Source organism: Geotrypetes seraphini, chromosome 1, assembly GCF_902459505.1.
Source record: "Geotrypetes seraphini chromosome 1, aGeoSer1.1, whole genome shotgun sequence".
Classification (NCBI taxonomy): domain Eukaryota; kingdom Metazoa; phylum Chordata; class Amphibia; order Gymnophiona; family Dermophiidae; genus Geotrypetes; species Geotrypetes seraphini.
The window spans coordinates 298,314,162-298,328,269 of NC_047084.1; the positions used below are offsets into that span (position 1 = coordinate 298,314,162).

Here is a 14,108-nt window from a genome sequence, read left to right on the forward strand (position 1 = left end):
TTGGAAAATAATTCATGAAAAGTTGGGCATGTCCAAGGTTAGTAAAGATGGGTTCCAAGAATGCTGATACCATGTCAGGAGACCACGAGGCTCCAGTGATGTCAGGAGAAGTTGGAGATGCTCCATGAACACCAAGTTAATTTTTTTCATCATTTGGTGACTGGAAATAAGACTTGGGTCTATCACAGAGATCCTGAGTCCAAAATGGAGTTAATGTAATGGAAATACAAATCATCCCCCACCCAAAAACGTTGAAGACAAAAAATCTGCAGGCAAAGTCATGGCAACTGTCTTCTGGGATGATGGACTTTTGCTCCTGGAGTTCATGCCACACAAAACCATAACCGGGGAGAGCTATGCCAACACAATAATTGATTTGCGGGAGTCAATCAAGGAGAAAAGATGAAGAAAACCCAAAGCAGGCGTGCTGCTTCATCACAACAATACACTGGTGCACATGTCATGACAATCATAGGCTGCCCATCTGAGAATGTGGGTTTCAGCACCTAAACCATCCACCCTACAGTCCTGACCTGGCTCCCTTGGATTTCCTGTTCCTAGTTTTGAAGAAATCTCTCCATGGACAATGGTTTTCAAGTGATGAAGACATACAAGTCATTGGTAAGGCCCCACTTGGAGTATTGTGTTCAGTTTTGGAGACTGTATCTGGAGAAGGACATAAGAAGACTTGAAGCGGTCCAGAGGAGGGCGACGAAAATGATAGGAGGCTTGCGCCAGAAGACGTATGAGGAGAGACTGGAAGCCCTGAATATGTATACCCTGGAGGAAAGGATGGACAGGGGAGATATGATTCAGACATTCAAATACTTGAAGGGTATTAACGTAGAACAAAATCTTTTCCAGAGAAAGAAAAATGGTAAAACCAGAGGACATAATTTGAGGTTGAGGGGTGGTAGATTCAGAGGCAATGTTAGGAAGTTCTACTTTATGGAGAGGGTGGTGGATGCCTGGAATGTGTTCCCGAGAGAGGTGGTGGAGAGTAAAACTGTGACTGAGTTCAAAGAAGAGTGGGATGAACACAGAGGATCTAGAATCAGAAAATAATATTAAATATTGAACTAAGGCCAGTACTGGGCAGACTTGCACGGTCTGTGTTTGTGTATGGCCGTTTGGTGGGGGATGGGCTGGGGAGGGCTTCAGTGGCTGGGAGGGTGTAGATGGGCTGGAGTAGGTTTTAACAGAGATTTCGGCAGTTGGAATCCAAGCACAGTACCGGGTAGAGCTTTGGATTCTTGCCCAGAAATAGCTAAGAAAAAAAATTAAAAAATTTAAATTGAATCAGGTTGGGCAGACTGGATGGACCATTCGGGTCTTTATCTGCTGTCATCTACTATGTTACTATGTAAGAAAGCTGTGAGGTCCTGGTATGAAGGTCAAAACAGAAGAATTCTTTTCAAAGGCGTTAAAGTTATTGCAGGGAAAGTGGATAAAGTGTATAGAGCTATCAGGAAACTATACTGAAAAATAAAACAAAATTTTTTTGAAAACTCTTTTCTCTCCTACTGAGGTAGACAAATTATTGAACACCCCTCGTAGCTAACAAAGTTTTTAGACACGTTTTTAGACACGTCACATGAAAGGTGCACCTGCCTCTCACCTAGATAATAGACGATCCACACATATCTGGACTTGAATACGGAATCCTCGTATTTGGGTCGTAATAATTCAGTGAAACCCGCCACATCCCATCTGTACAAGAGGTCAAGCAGAACAATACTGGGTACCCGCAGCGCCACATTGGCCACGTCCTCTAAGCGGGACATGGTTCAGCCTTAACGGGGGTAGGGGGAAGAGACTTTCTCTGCCTCTTATCCTATCCGTAAGCTGGCTGCGCGAGGCGGGAACAGCCACCGCCTATGACCCTGTATAATCGCCAAGGCCTTCATGCCAGCAGGAGGCACCCAGGCCCCGCGAGATGGGAGCGCGCGCAGCACCCACTGCCACTCGCTCTTAACGTCACAGCCGCCGCCGGTGGAGCGGACAACTCCTGTGCAACCCCCACCGAGGTAGGAGTAACAGCCCTAAGCGTGCAATCCACGCTCTGCAAATTTTTTCCGGGGGACGCTCTTTTTAGCTGTACGCCACGCCCGCGTTCCGCCTCTCCACTTTCACTTTCACTGTATCACGTGCCATATCACTCCTCCCAAGCTGCTGGCGTTCCTCTTACGTCAGACGCAAGAAAAAAAAAAAGTGTTGCGTAGCTGAGGTGATGGCTCGTCTGTGTTTGACGGCGGGTGCTTTTCACTTGGATAACAGCAGCTGTCTTGCGTAATGACGTCACTACGTCCGGGTACTTTCCTTCCTATGTTCCGGCAGGCTTTGCTGTGGGGAAAATGTAGCCTTTTTTTGGAATCTGATGTACTGACCCAGTATTGTTAAACTAGTCTGTTAGAGTCAATAATGGACTAAACTCGCTGGCTGCTTCCAGACATTGGAGGATCCATCCATGGTAAAAAAAAAAAAAAAAAAAGGATCATCAAAAAAAAAATTGGCACTGCCGCTGATGCTTTCAGTATGCGGTGTGCCCTAGCGCTGACGTGCTTCTTCCTTCTCTGTAGAGGAGGGGAGGGGGTTGTCCCGCTACCTCTGATGTGCTATTCTCTTATGAGTATGGGACCCGGCAGAAACTGACAGAACAGTTATACGCAGCCTCAGGGACTTATCATATACTTATCACAGTGATCATCAAAACAGCCCATCGTGCTATAATGGCCGATGAGAACGTAAAGGAGCGGAAGCTCCTGCCCAGGGACAGAAAGGAAGCGAGAGACATATAAAAACCGTGGGGTAGGGCAAGAGGAAGAATGACCCTTGATAAAATGTTGGGAAGGTAGTAGACATTCTGGAGATGAAGGGGACAGAACTAGAAGGAAAGAGCCACTACCTAATGACCGAAAGGCTGGAACTATTCTGATTCAGCAGTCACTCTTCACTGAAGTGCTGTATCAGTCCAGATCCAGCACTTATTCAGATCCAGCCCTGATTGCTATCCGAAGGGCTGGATCCAGCACTCATTTCCCTCAGAAGGGCTGCATCCACCTGGATCCAGCATTCATTTTCCTCAGAAGGACTTGATCCACCCTTCTTTCAGTATTCATTCTCTACAGAAGGGCTAGATCCATCCACCTATAGCACTCATTCTTCACAGAAGGGCTGGATCCACCCTGCTCCAGCACTAGGATTGGATCCAGCACCCGATCCTACCAGAAGGGCTGGACCCACCCAAATCTAGCACTCATTCCTACCCAAAGGACAGGATCCACACAGATCCAGATTTCATTCCCACCAGATGAGCTGGATGCATTGGATCCAACATCTAATCCCTCTAAAAGGCCTGGATCCAGCACTCTTCAACCAGAAGGGCAGCATGTACCCTGATCCAGCACTCCCTATGGGTGTGGGACCCTGGCAAAGAAAGAGCACAGTTTGGAGATTCCTGCATACCAAAAGTAACAGCAGCAGTCAAAATAGAACAGCACTTTGTAGTACTGAAATGCACAGGTAGTACTGAGAGGATCTGACTTTTACCTTTTCTAGTCAGCTTCAGAAATATAGGGTGCAGTGAAGCCAGAAGGCAGGGCAGGGTTAAGGTGTAGGCAAACAGGGCCCAAATATTTATGAAGGGCTCTCTCAAATGTGTCTTTCAGTGGCTCCCACTGTAAATTTCTTACCTAGTAAATAGAAATAGATTATATATTGAGAGCGACTTTCACAGGTCTTTTAAGTGTACTTAACTGCATCAATAGAGAGAAATAATTAAAAACTGCTGAAATAGAAATGTGAATGGCTATAGTCTCCATCTTTAAACTAAAAAAAAAGTGTTTCAACAAATAGAAGGAAAACGTGAGAATCCACCAATCCATGAAGGAAAAGCAGCAGCAGAATTTGGAAAACAAGAGAATGAAAACTACAGAAACAGTTGGCAAAAAACACATACAATGAGAAATGCAAAACATTAATTGAGCAATCATAGGAAGAGCTAAACAGAGGTGAACTTAAGAACATAAGAAGTTGCCTCCGCTGAGGCAGACCAGAGGTCCATCTCGCCCAGCAGTCCGCTCCCGCGGCGGCCCATCAGGCTATTGCCTGAGCAGTGGTCCCTGATTATCCCTATGACCTACCTCTACTCCTATCTGTACCCCTCAATTCCTTTATCCTCTAGGAACCTATCCAAACCTTCTTTGAAGCCCTGTAATGTGCTCCGGCCTATCACAGCCTCCGGAAGCGCGTTCCATGTATCCACCACCCTCTGGATGAAAAAGAACTTCCTGGCGTTTGTTCTAAACCTGTCCCCTTTTAATTTCTCCAAGTGCCCCCTTGTACTTGTGGTTCCCCATAATCTGAAAAATCTGTCCCTGTCTACCTTTTCTATACCCTTCAGGATCTTGAAGGTTTCTATCATGTCTCCTCTAAGTCTCCGCTTTTCCAGGGAGAACAGCCCCAGCTTTTTCAGTCTGTCAGTATATGAGAAGTTTTCCATACCCTTTATCAGTTTAGTTGCTCTTCTCTGGACTCCCTCAAGTACTGCCATGTCCTTCTTGAGGTACGGCGACTAGTACTGGACACAGTACTCCAGATGCGGGCGCACTATTGCACGATACAGTGGCAGGATGACTTCCTTCGTTCTGGTCATGATACCCTTCTTAATGATACCCAACATTTTGTTTGCTTTCCTTGAGGCTGTGGTGCACTGTGCCGACGCCTTCAATGTTGTGTCTACCATCACTCCCAGGTCTCTTTCAAGGTTACTTACCCCTAGCAGTGATCCCCCCATTAGAGATTGATAGCTGCAATGCAGGATAGTAAACTGCAAACAAGATCATTTGTAGCCAGCCTAGGGAAAAACAAATGTAGAGTATGTGGAATAGAACTAGAAGTGATTTCAGATTTTGGTGATGGGTATTATGTACTGATGCCAGAAGCCCTAAATATAGAAAGGCTCAATAAGGTGGGATAGTTCATCCACTGGACATTGTAAACACAATATATATTGCTGTAACCAGAGCTGTGGAGTTGGTACATCAAATCTTCAATTCTTAATTCCAACTCCTCTATTTTGCCACTGTCTGACTCCAGCTCTGACACCGACTCAGGCTTTACATTTTTTGATCTGATCTAAAGTACTGGTAAATATAACTTTAGATCCAGGACAAAGATATATATATATAAGTGTAAAATGATAAATTTATGATATAATGGTTTTTTTTTTAATTTTGAAGCTGGAGTTGGTACTTTTTAATACTGACTCTGACTCTGACTCTACCCAAAATTGCTTCCTACTCTGATTCTACTGTTCTGGTTGTACCAATACAACATTAGGACCCTGACCCAGTAAAATTGCAGAGAGTGAAGATATGATCATATGAGAGATTGTTAATAGAAGTGCCAGTACCAATTAACTAGTGGCTCTATCCGGTTCTCATGTACTAATAAATACAATTAGAGACCAAGAAAAGGTAGCAAAAATATACAGAAATAGTTTCATTCCTATTAGGCACCACCAGACTGGATAAAAAGAACTTCCAAGCACACTAGCATGGTACTTGTAATGTTTATCCTATTTGAGCTCCAGAAAGAAGCTATTCTTGGTGCAATGCAAATATTAAGAGGAGCTTTAGCAGTACATTTGAGGGACTGAGATCCTACCCAATATTCTCTAGCTTATGCAAAACAAACCCATTTGGAGACACTACCCCGCAAAATATTTTGGAATCAGTATGGATAATAGATTAAGCTGAAGATTACAATATACAGCAGTGATTCGCAAGTAGAATGTTAGGAACTATGATAAGTAGAAGAAAATGGAGGAAAAACTGAGGGCTCCTTTTACAAAGCCGCGTTAACAGCTTTAGCGCACGCACCTTTTTAGCGCATGCTAATCCCCGCGCTAGCCGAAAAACTACCGCCTGTTCAAGAGGAGGCGGTAGCGGCTAGTGCGGCCGGTAAATTAGCGCACACTATTACGCACGTTAAACCACTAATGCAGCTTCGTAAAAGGAGCCCTGAGTATCATAATGCCTGTCTATAAATTCATTATTCAACTATACCTTGAAAGTTTTGTGCTGGTCCAGTGCCTCTATGTCAAAAGAAATAAACAACAGTGGGAATTTGCTTCAAAAATAAAATAAAAAGTTTGGGGTTGGAGCCAGAGTTGATCTCCATCATCACTTTTACTGCAATAGGGGAAATTATCTGCAGTCCAAAAGGGTTTCAGTTCAATGAAATAGTTATTTTTGAGGGGATTTACAATAACACCAGTTTAAGTTGGATTAGTTAGTTAAAAATAGTAAGGAACATTTTCCTATGATTATTGTCTATTTGAACCAGTTAATTATGAATTATTTTGTTGTAGGCTGTGCTAAGTTGATAAGTACATGAAGTCTGTGTGTGCTTATTGTTATTTGTTCATTCATGTCTCTTTTCATTTAACTTGCCTGAATGTTGTTGCAGTTAGGCAAGAGACAATTAAATAAATGAATAGACCAGTGGAACATAGAAACATAGAAAATGATGGCAGAAAAGGGCCATGGCCCATCAAGTCTGCCCACTCTAATGACCCACCTCCCTAACTTCTTCCCCCAAGAGATCTCACATGCCTATCCCACTTTCTCTTAAAATCTGGCACGCTGCTGGCCTCAATTACCTGCAGTGGAAGATTATTCCAATGATCAACCACCCTTTCGGTGAAGAAATACTTCCTGGTGTTACCATGAAATTTCCCGCCCTTGGTTTTCAGCAGATGCCCTCTTGTGGCCGTGGGTCCTTTAAGAAAAAAGATATCATCTTCCACCTCGATACGGCCCGTGATGTATTTGAATGTCTCAATCATGTCTCCCCTCTCTCTACGTTCCTCGAGTGAGTATAACTGCAATTTACTCAGCCTTTCCTCATACGGGAGATCCTTGAGTCCTGAGACCATCCTGGTGGCCATTCGCTGAACCGATTCAGCTCTCAGCACATCTTTTTGGTAATGTGGCCTCCAGAATTGTACACAATATTCCAGATGAGGTCTCACCATGGATCTGTACAACGGCATTATGACTTCGGGCTTCCGGCTGACGAAACTTCTACGGATACAACCCATCATTTGTCTAGCCTTGGATGAAGCTTTCTCCACTTGATTGGCAGTTTTCATGTCTTCACTAATGATCACTCTAGACATCCTTGGTTCAATCCTTCATGAATTTCCTATGAAAAAAATTTCTCAGCTTTACCTCTTCCCTATATAACTCAGCAGTTCTGTAGTGGAGAGGAAGGACCTGCCTCTGCAGGGTTTAGAATTTGATTCAGCTAGGTTGAGACATTTGGAAATCAAAAGGAGGGCACAAACAATATACACGTGCAATAAACGATAAAGGAGTGGAATAGCTCCCTTATAAAAAATGACTAAATAGATCAGGTGTTTTCAGGTTAGAAAAGAGGGCATCTCACTGACTCTCAAGAGTAACAGGTTCATAATCAAAACATTTAAACATCCAAAAACCAGCCTAAGGTTTTTTTGTTAATCTTTATTAATTTTCAATCTAAAAACAGTGCATACAAGAATTCATACAAATTATTGGAAAAAACAGCACTTGCATCCATCAATTAAATACATGAAAATCATTTTATCCCCTCCCCCCCCCATTTCAATGTATCCAAAAAAAAACCATACAAAGGTACTTTCAGATAATTAATGGACCAATCCCTACATATCCCACTCCTTCCCACTCACCCCCCCCCCTTCCCTGGATGTGCAAATTATAACCAGAAGTAAAGAAATGAACCATTAGAATCAATAAAATTGGTCAATGGACCCCCACGTCAGATCAAATCACTTAATATTACCCCTTTGTTCAGAAATCATTTTCTCGTATTGATAACACAAGCATAACAAATTCCACCAAAAAGTAAAATTTAAGCGGTCACAATTCTTTCAATTTTTCATAATCATTTGGATGGCTACCCCAGTCATTATACCCAATAACCTGTTTTTATGTCTGTCTGCTGGAGATGTAGGAGATTATAACGTCCCATATATTACCGCTTCATATGACAGCAGAACCACAGTCTCCAAAATCAGAGTAATATGTCCCCATATAGATCTCCAGCCTAAGTTGGCACTTGGATGTCCTAATAGCTGGGACGTCCAAGTGCCAATAATTGAAACTAACTTTCTGGATGTCCAGCAGGACTTCCAAGTCCAGAGCCTATTTATTTATGTATTTAAAAAGTTTCTATACCGCCAAAAATCTCAGCAGTTTCCAAGATTACATATATAAAAACATAAAAGTACACATACACTGAAACATAACAATTCAAGACCACCACACATATAGCTAGTGACACAAAAGGTGTCATTTGTATTACTTTTAAAGAATAATCATCTGCTTTAAATTAGGGAATAAGACAGCTTCAGAGAAATTATCATGCCATATTAAAAGAAGGCATCAACCTAAAGGGGCACGTTAGGAGATGTCTTATGGGTGGGCATCAGATGGGCTTAAGCTTGGACATCCTGCAGCAATAATCAAAGCTTTCCCAAGACGTCCAAGGCAGAACTTAGACCAGTTTTACATGAGTCTAAGTGTTCCAAAGGTGGCAAACTGACAAGATGACCACTGGAGGGTTTAAGGCAATGACTCCCCCCTTGCTCTCCCAGTGGTCATGACCCCCTCCCACCACTCATGGAGGTAAAAAAAAAAAAAAAAGTAGGCTTCCCATTAGCTGATCGCAGTCAGGGAATCCCCATAAGCTAAGCCGGCTTTGGGGATTCCCCCTGCCAGGATCAGCTGAACTGGCAGGGAGATTCCTCTCTCCTTCCCTCCCTCACAGGCACCGATTTCTCAGCCCCTTCCACAGAAAGCCCCCACACTACACCCCTCCCCCATCTCCTGACATCCTCCAACATCCCCACATACTCCTGACATACCCCCCACACCCTCCTGTACCTTTGGTACAAAAGTCAGCAGGAGAGATGCCCACTGCCTCCAGGCCCCATCAAATCCTGACACCCCCACCCTAAACCGCAGCACCCCCAAACCCATGGCACCCCACACTAATACTAAAGCAGCTTTGGTTACCTTTTCTTCTGGAATAGACCATAAAGAGTCCCAGGAGATTGGGGCTTTCTCCAGTATTGATCACACGAGCTTTGGGAATGGTACTGCATCCTGACACTTAGGGCTCCTTTTACAAAGGTGCGCTAGGCCTTAATGCGTGGAAATGCCCCGTGTGCTAGCTGCTACTGCCTCCTCTTGAGCAGGTGATAATTTTTCAGGTAGCATGCGCTAATCCGGTGCGTGCGTTAAAAATGCTAGTGCACCTGTGTAAAAGGAGCCTTGAGTCCCTAATTCTCACAGCTTGAATGCTGAGAGGGTAACTTTGACTTCCGTATCAGAAATTCTGTGGCTCACAGGAGAGATTGTACTATGAGATCTTATTATTTTAAATGTAAGAGGTTTGCTGTTTAACGTGGCAGAAAAGTTCTAGATCTGTTTTTCCTCTCTCAAACAAAAACTGCTTGAATACCTTGTCACTTTTATTCATATTTCCATCACTCAACCTTTTTGTCAAACAACTTGAATTGCTATCTACAGTCCTAATTCAGCTTACTCACAGAGCTTAGACTGATCTACTCAGTTTCATTCACCTGCGTTAGTGATATGGCATCTGTGAGGGGCATTTTTAATGTGACATCTAAATCTGATTTTGGGTGTCTTGGGAAAAACATCCACAAATCCAGTAGTGAAAATGACCATTTTTAAAACAGGAAAACATCTATCGTTTTGTTTTGAAAATGGCCATTTACTAGTTGTGTTTGTCCTCAGTGCATCTATCTTTATGAAAACAAAAGTCAAAAACACACAAAAACCAGCCATTGGGACATAAGCAGGCAGGCCAGCATTCTTAATAGACTGACCACACAGACATCCCAGCAGAGCAGTGGAACGCCCTAGGAGACATTGCAGAGAACATCACATAAAAAGTCACAGGTATATATGCCAAAAACCCCTAATGTTGTATGGTGAGCCTTCTAAAACTCACTCACAACCTATCACCATAACAATAGCCCTGATGCCTGCAGGTGTCACCTATATGTCAGTACAGTAGGTTTTGGACTCACACTTTCCACCACAAGTATACTAGTTAGAGTAGGATAAGGATCTGAGTCTCCTTCTCTGCAGTCCACTGCACTGACCACCAAGCTACTTCAGAGACCTGCTTGCTGCTCTAATAGAAATGGCCATAACATCTGACACTATGATATAGGCTGCTATATACTGTTTCATTTACATTTTTGGAGTGTGGGAGGGGGTTATTAACAATGGGGGAAATATGGGGGACCATGTATTCATACCTCCAGTGGTCAGCTAGTAAGTTTGACCACCTTTTTGGCACTTACTTATTTTTGAAACAGGTCTCACCTCAAATGTCCAAGTTTTTCTCTATACATTTTCTGCAATGTTCCATTATTGCTGGAAAAATTTCCAAATCATACAGTACGTTTTCCCTAATGCCACCCAAAGCACAACCCCAATATGCTCCCTTTAGATTCAGATGCACTTTAGGCAAACAACATAGAAAAAATTCTAAAAATATGTTTTGAAAATGGCAAATTTGGATGTTTTAGGAAATGAAGTGTCCAGATGCCACGTAATGCCATTTTTTTGGTGTTTTTCTCTTTTGAAAATAAGCCCCTTTGTATATAGACACTGCAGAACAGAATGATGTTTTGTCTTTCTGGTTTTCCTCCCTTTCCTTCTCCCCTCTATAAACAGCAGCCGTAGAACAGAGTTATGTATAATCAAGAAAAGTTTATCTTCATTGTCTAAGATTTGATGAGAGCTATTTCAGATATATATAAAAAGAAGTCTGCTAAGTAGAACTCATCAGATCTTAACAAGCTTTGACTGGAAAACTGACTGCACAGCCGTTAGATCAGGAACCTTAGCCACATCTATTGCTAATGTCAGCTTTGAAATAATAACCCAGGAAAATTCATTAGATCCACTAATAATAAGATGATAGACTGTAGGAAGAGGGAGAACTGTTGATATGTGTTTGTAGCTGAGAACTGAAGCCTGCATTTTATCGTTCCAACTCAAGGTGGCAGTGGAAGACAGATCAGTGTGATGGGTTATATAAAACAAAATTGAAGAAATTGAAAATCTTACTTTCACCTTATATTCAGTTAATAATACTCAATTGATCAAATAATTGTTGGATAGCAAAATAATTGTTTTCAAAAGATTATTTTTTTCTGGGGGAAAAGTTTTGCTTGATCTAGTCATGTACAAGATATCAGCATATCATTTTATAAGAATATAAGACTTGCCATACTGGGACAGACCGAAGGTCCATCAAGCCCAGTATTCTGTTTCTAAGTACCCAGTTAGATCCCAAGTAGTAAAACAGATTTTATGCTACTTATCCTAGGAATAAGCAGTGGATTTCCCCAAGCCATCTCAATAATGGCCTATGGATTTCTCTTTTAGGAAATTATCCAGAAAGAAAGAGCCATTGAGATTTTCAGCCCCAATTGACTTAAGTGGATGAAGCTCTGCACTGAGGGGCTGATTCTACACGTAATTGTAGGTGGTGGAAGGTCACATACATTGTAGGTGTCTGTTATGCATTGTAGGTGTCTGTCATGCATATGGACACTTAAGCTTGCCCAAGTCATGCATAGGCTGGGCGTGGGCGTGGTTTCACCCATAAGTGGCCTTGGGCGAGTTTAAGCATCCCTATGCGTCTTCCTGGAGCCACAACAGACACCTGAAATGTAGGCCTGCAAAATGTTGGCTTACATTTCATTCCTAAAAGTAGGCGCTGCTGCTGGCTCAGCTGATCACGGCAGGGGAATCCCCAAGCAGCTGAGCTGGCAGGATTCCCCAAAACCACAGCTTTGGGGAGTCCTGCTGGCTTTGCTGATCGGGGAGAAAATACCCCTGCGGCAATTAGCTGAGCCAGCAGCGGAAGAGGACCCCTCCCCCCCCCCCCACCCACGACACCCACATCCACGATTGGCAGGAAGGATGCCCATTCCCTCCTGTCTAACACCTCTGACACACCCACACACACATCCAATTGGCAGGAAGGATATCCACTTAGGACCAAGCAGGTCTTTATGCCCCTCCCTGGTGCATCCCAGGATGCCCTGGGAAGGGGAAGGCCTGTCATTTTGGAAGAAACAGGCCTGCCAGCAGGAGGGAGTGAGCATCCCTCTTGCCGGCCTTCTAAAGGTATGGGAGGATGTTGGGGTGGGATGTTGGGGTCTCAGGGATTGTTGGGGTGGAAAGTTGGGATGTTGGAGTGTTAGGGTGGGATGTTGGGGATTCAGGGGTGTCAGGGTAGCAGAAGGTGTCGGGGATCGAGGGGGCCCAGCGGCAGGAGGGAGTGGGCATCCCTCCTGCCAACTGGATGTGGGGGGGGGGGGGGTGTCGGAATGTTAGGCAAGAGAGAGTGGACATTCCTCCTGTGGGGTGAAAGTGTTGGGGGTGTTAGGCAGGAGGAAGTGGGCAGAAGGCTGTCAGGCTGGGTCCTCTGACACTGCCAGCTCAGCTGATCGTGGCAGGGGTATTTTCCTCCCGATCAGCTGAGCTGGCAGGATTCTCCAAAGCCATGGTTTCAGGAAGTCCTGCCTGCTCAGCTGATCGGGGATTCCTTTGCTGCGATCTTCTGATGGCAAGGGATCCCTCGGCAAAGATAGGCAGCTGAGCCACGTATCTTTGTGATCAGGCAGATGCGATTCTCTAATCGGCGCCAGAGACACCCCCACCGCGTCATAGGTCGCATCGGCCCAGGCTCCCCTTTAAGAGGAAGGGAGCCGGGGCACGAGGCAAGCTGCGGCGGCGTTTCTTTTTCTTTACTTGTTTTTTCTTTTCAGGCTTGTTCCGTCGGGAGGCAGAGGGAGGAAGCCGAGAGCTCCTTCACAAACAAAAACAAGGGTACTCAATTTCAGGGGCACTGACTTCGCACGCATGGGAGATTTCGTCTACCAGACGCTGCAGGTTCAAGAAGTAACTGATAATGTGGAAGATATGTGGACAACCTTGAAATCGATCCTTCATGAGGCAACTATCCGCTACATAAAATCGGTAACCAAACAACAAAGAAAAAGGAAACCCCAATGGTTCACAGATGAGGTATCACACCTCGTCAAGGAGAAGAAAAGAGCATTTCTATCATACAAACGCATGGGGGAAAAAGAAACAAACATTGAATACAGGACAAAGTCTGCAGCGGTCAAAACAGCAGTCAGGGAGGCCAAACTTCGTATGGAAGAAACTCTAGCGAAGAACATCAAGAAAGGGGACAAATCCTTCTTCAGATACATTAGCGACAGGAAAAAGAACACAAACGGGATAGTATGCCTTAGAATACCAGGCGGGAATTATGTGGAAACTGACTCCGATAAAGCCAAACTACTGAATGATTACTTCTGTTCAGTCTTTACCTGCGAGTCACCAGGGCACGGGCCTCGGCTGGATGCAAAGCAAAGCATGGATGACCCATTTCAGAAGTTTGAGTTCACACCAGCTGATGTTTACAGAGAACTGTCAAGACTCAAGGTGAACAAAGCCATGGGACCAGAAAATCTGCACCCAAGAGTGCTCAGAGAGCTATGCGATGTTTTGGCGGAACCGTTAGCCATGCTCTTCAATCTCTCCCTAAGTACGGGGAGAGTCCCCCTGGACTGGAAAACTGCCAATGTTGTTCCTCTGCACAAAAAGGGTTGCAGAGCGGAGGCTGTGAATTACAGACCAGTAAGTCTCACATCAATAGTGTGTAAACTCATGGAAACTCTACTTAAAGGGAAATTAGACACAATATTGGATGAGGGGAATCTGAGGGATCCCTGTCAACATGGATTCACTAGGGGCAGGTCATGCCAATCCAATCTTATCAGCTTCTTTGACTGGGTGACAGGAAAGCTAGACTCGGGAGAGTCTCTGGACATAGTGTACTTGGATTTCAGTAAAGCGTTTGACAGTGTCCCACACCGTAGACTATTAAACAAGATGAAATCGATGGGGTTAGGTGAGAAACTAACGGCATGGGTCAATGATTGGCTGAGTGGAAGACTTCAGAGGGTGGTGGTCAAT

At 44.1% G+C, this 14,108-nt stretch overlaps 1 protein-coding gene across 1 annotated transcript in view; it reads right to left on the bottom strand.

The window, feature by feature from the left end:
* The window catches only part of LOC117364686 (RING finger protein 145-like), a 42,540-nt gene extending 40,403 nt beyond the window's left edge, over window positions 1-2,137 (bottom strand). Inside the window, exon 1 of the mRNA XM_033954162.1 lies at window positions 1,619-2,137. Within this exon, the coding sequence (XP_033810053.1) occupies window positions 1,619-1,784 (166 nt within the window). The 5' untranslated portion in view covers window positions 1,785-2,137. The remainder of the gene's footprint in view (window positions 1-1,618) is intronic.
* Window positions 2,138-14,108: the final 11,971 nt, after the last annotated feature.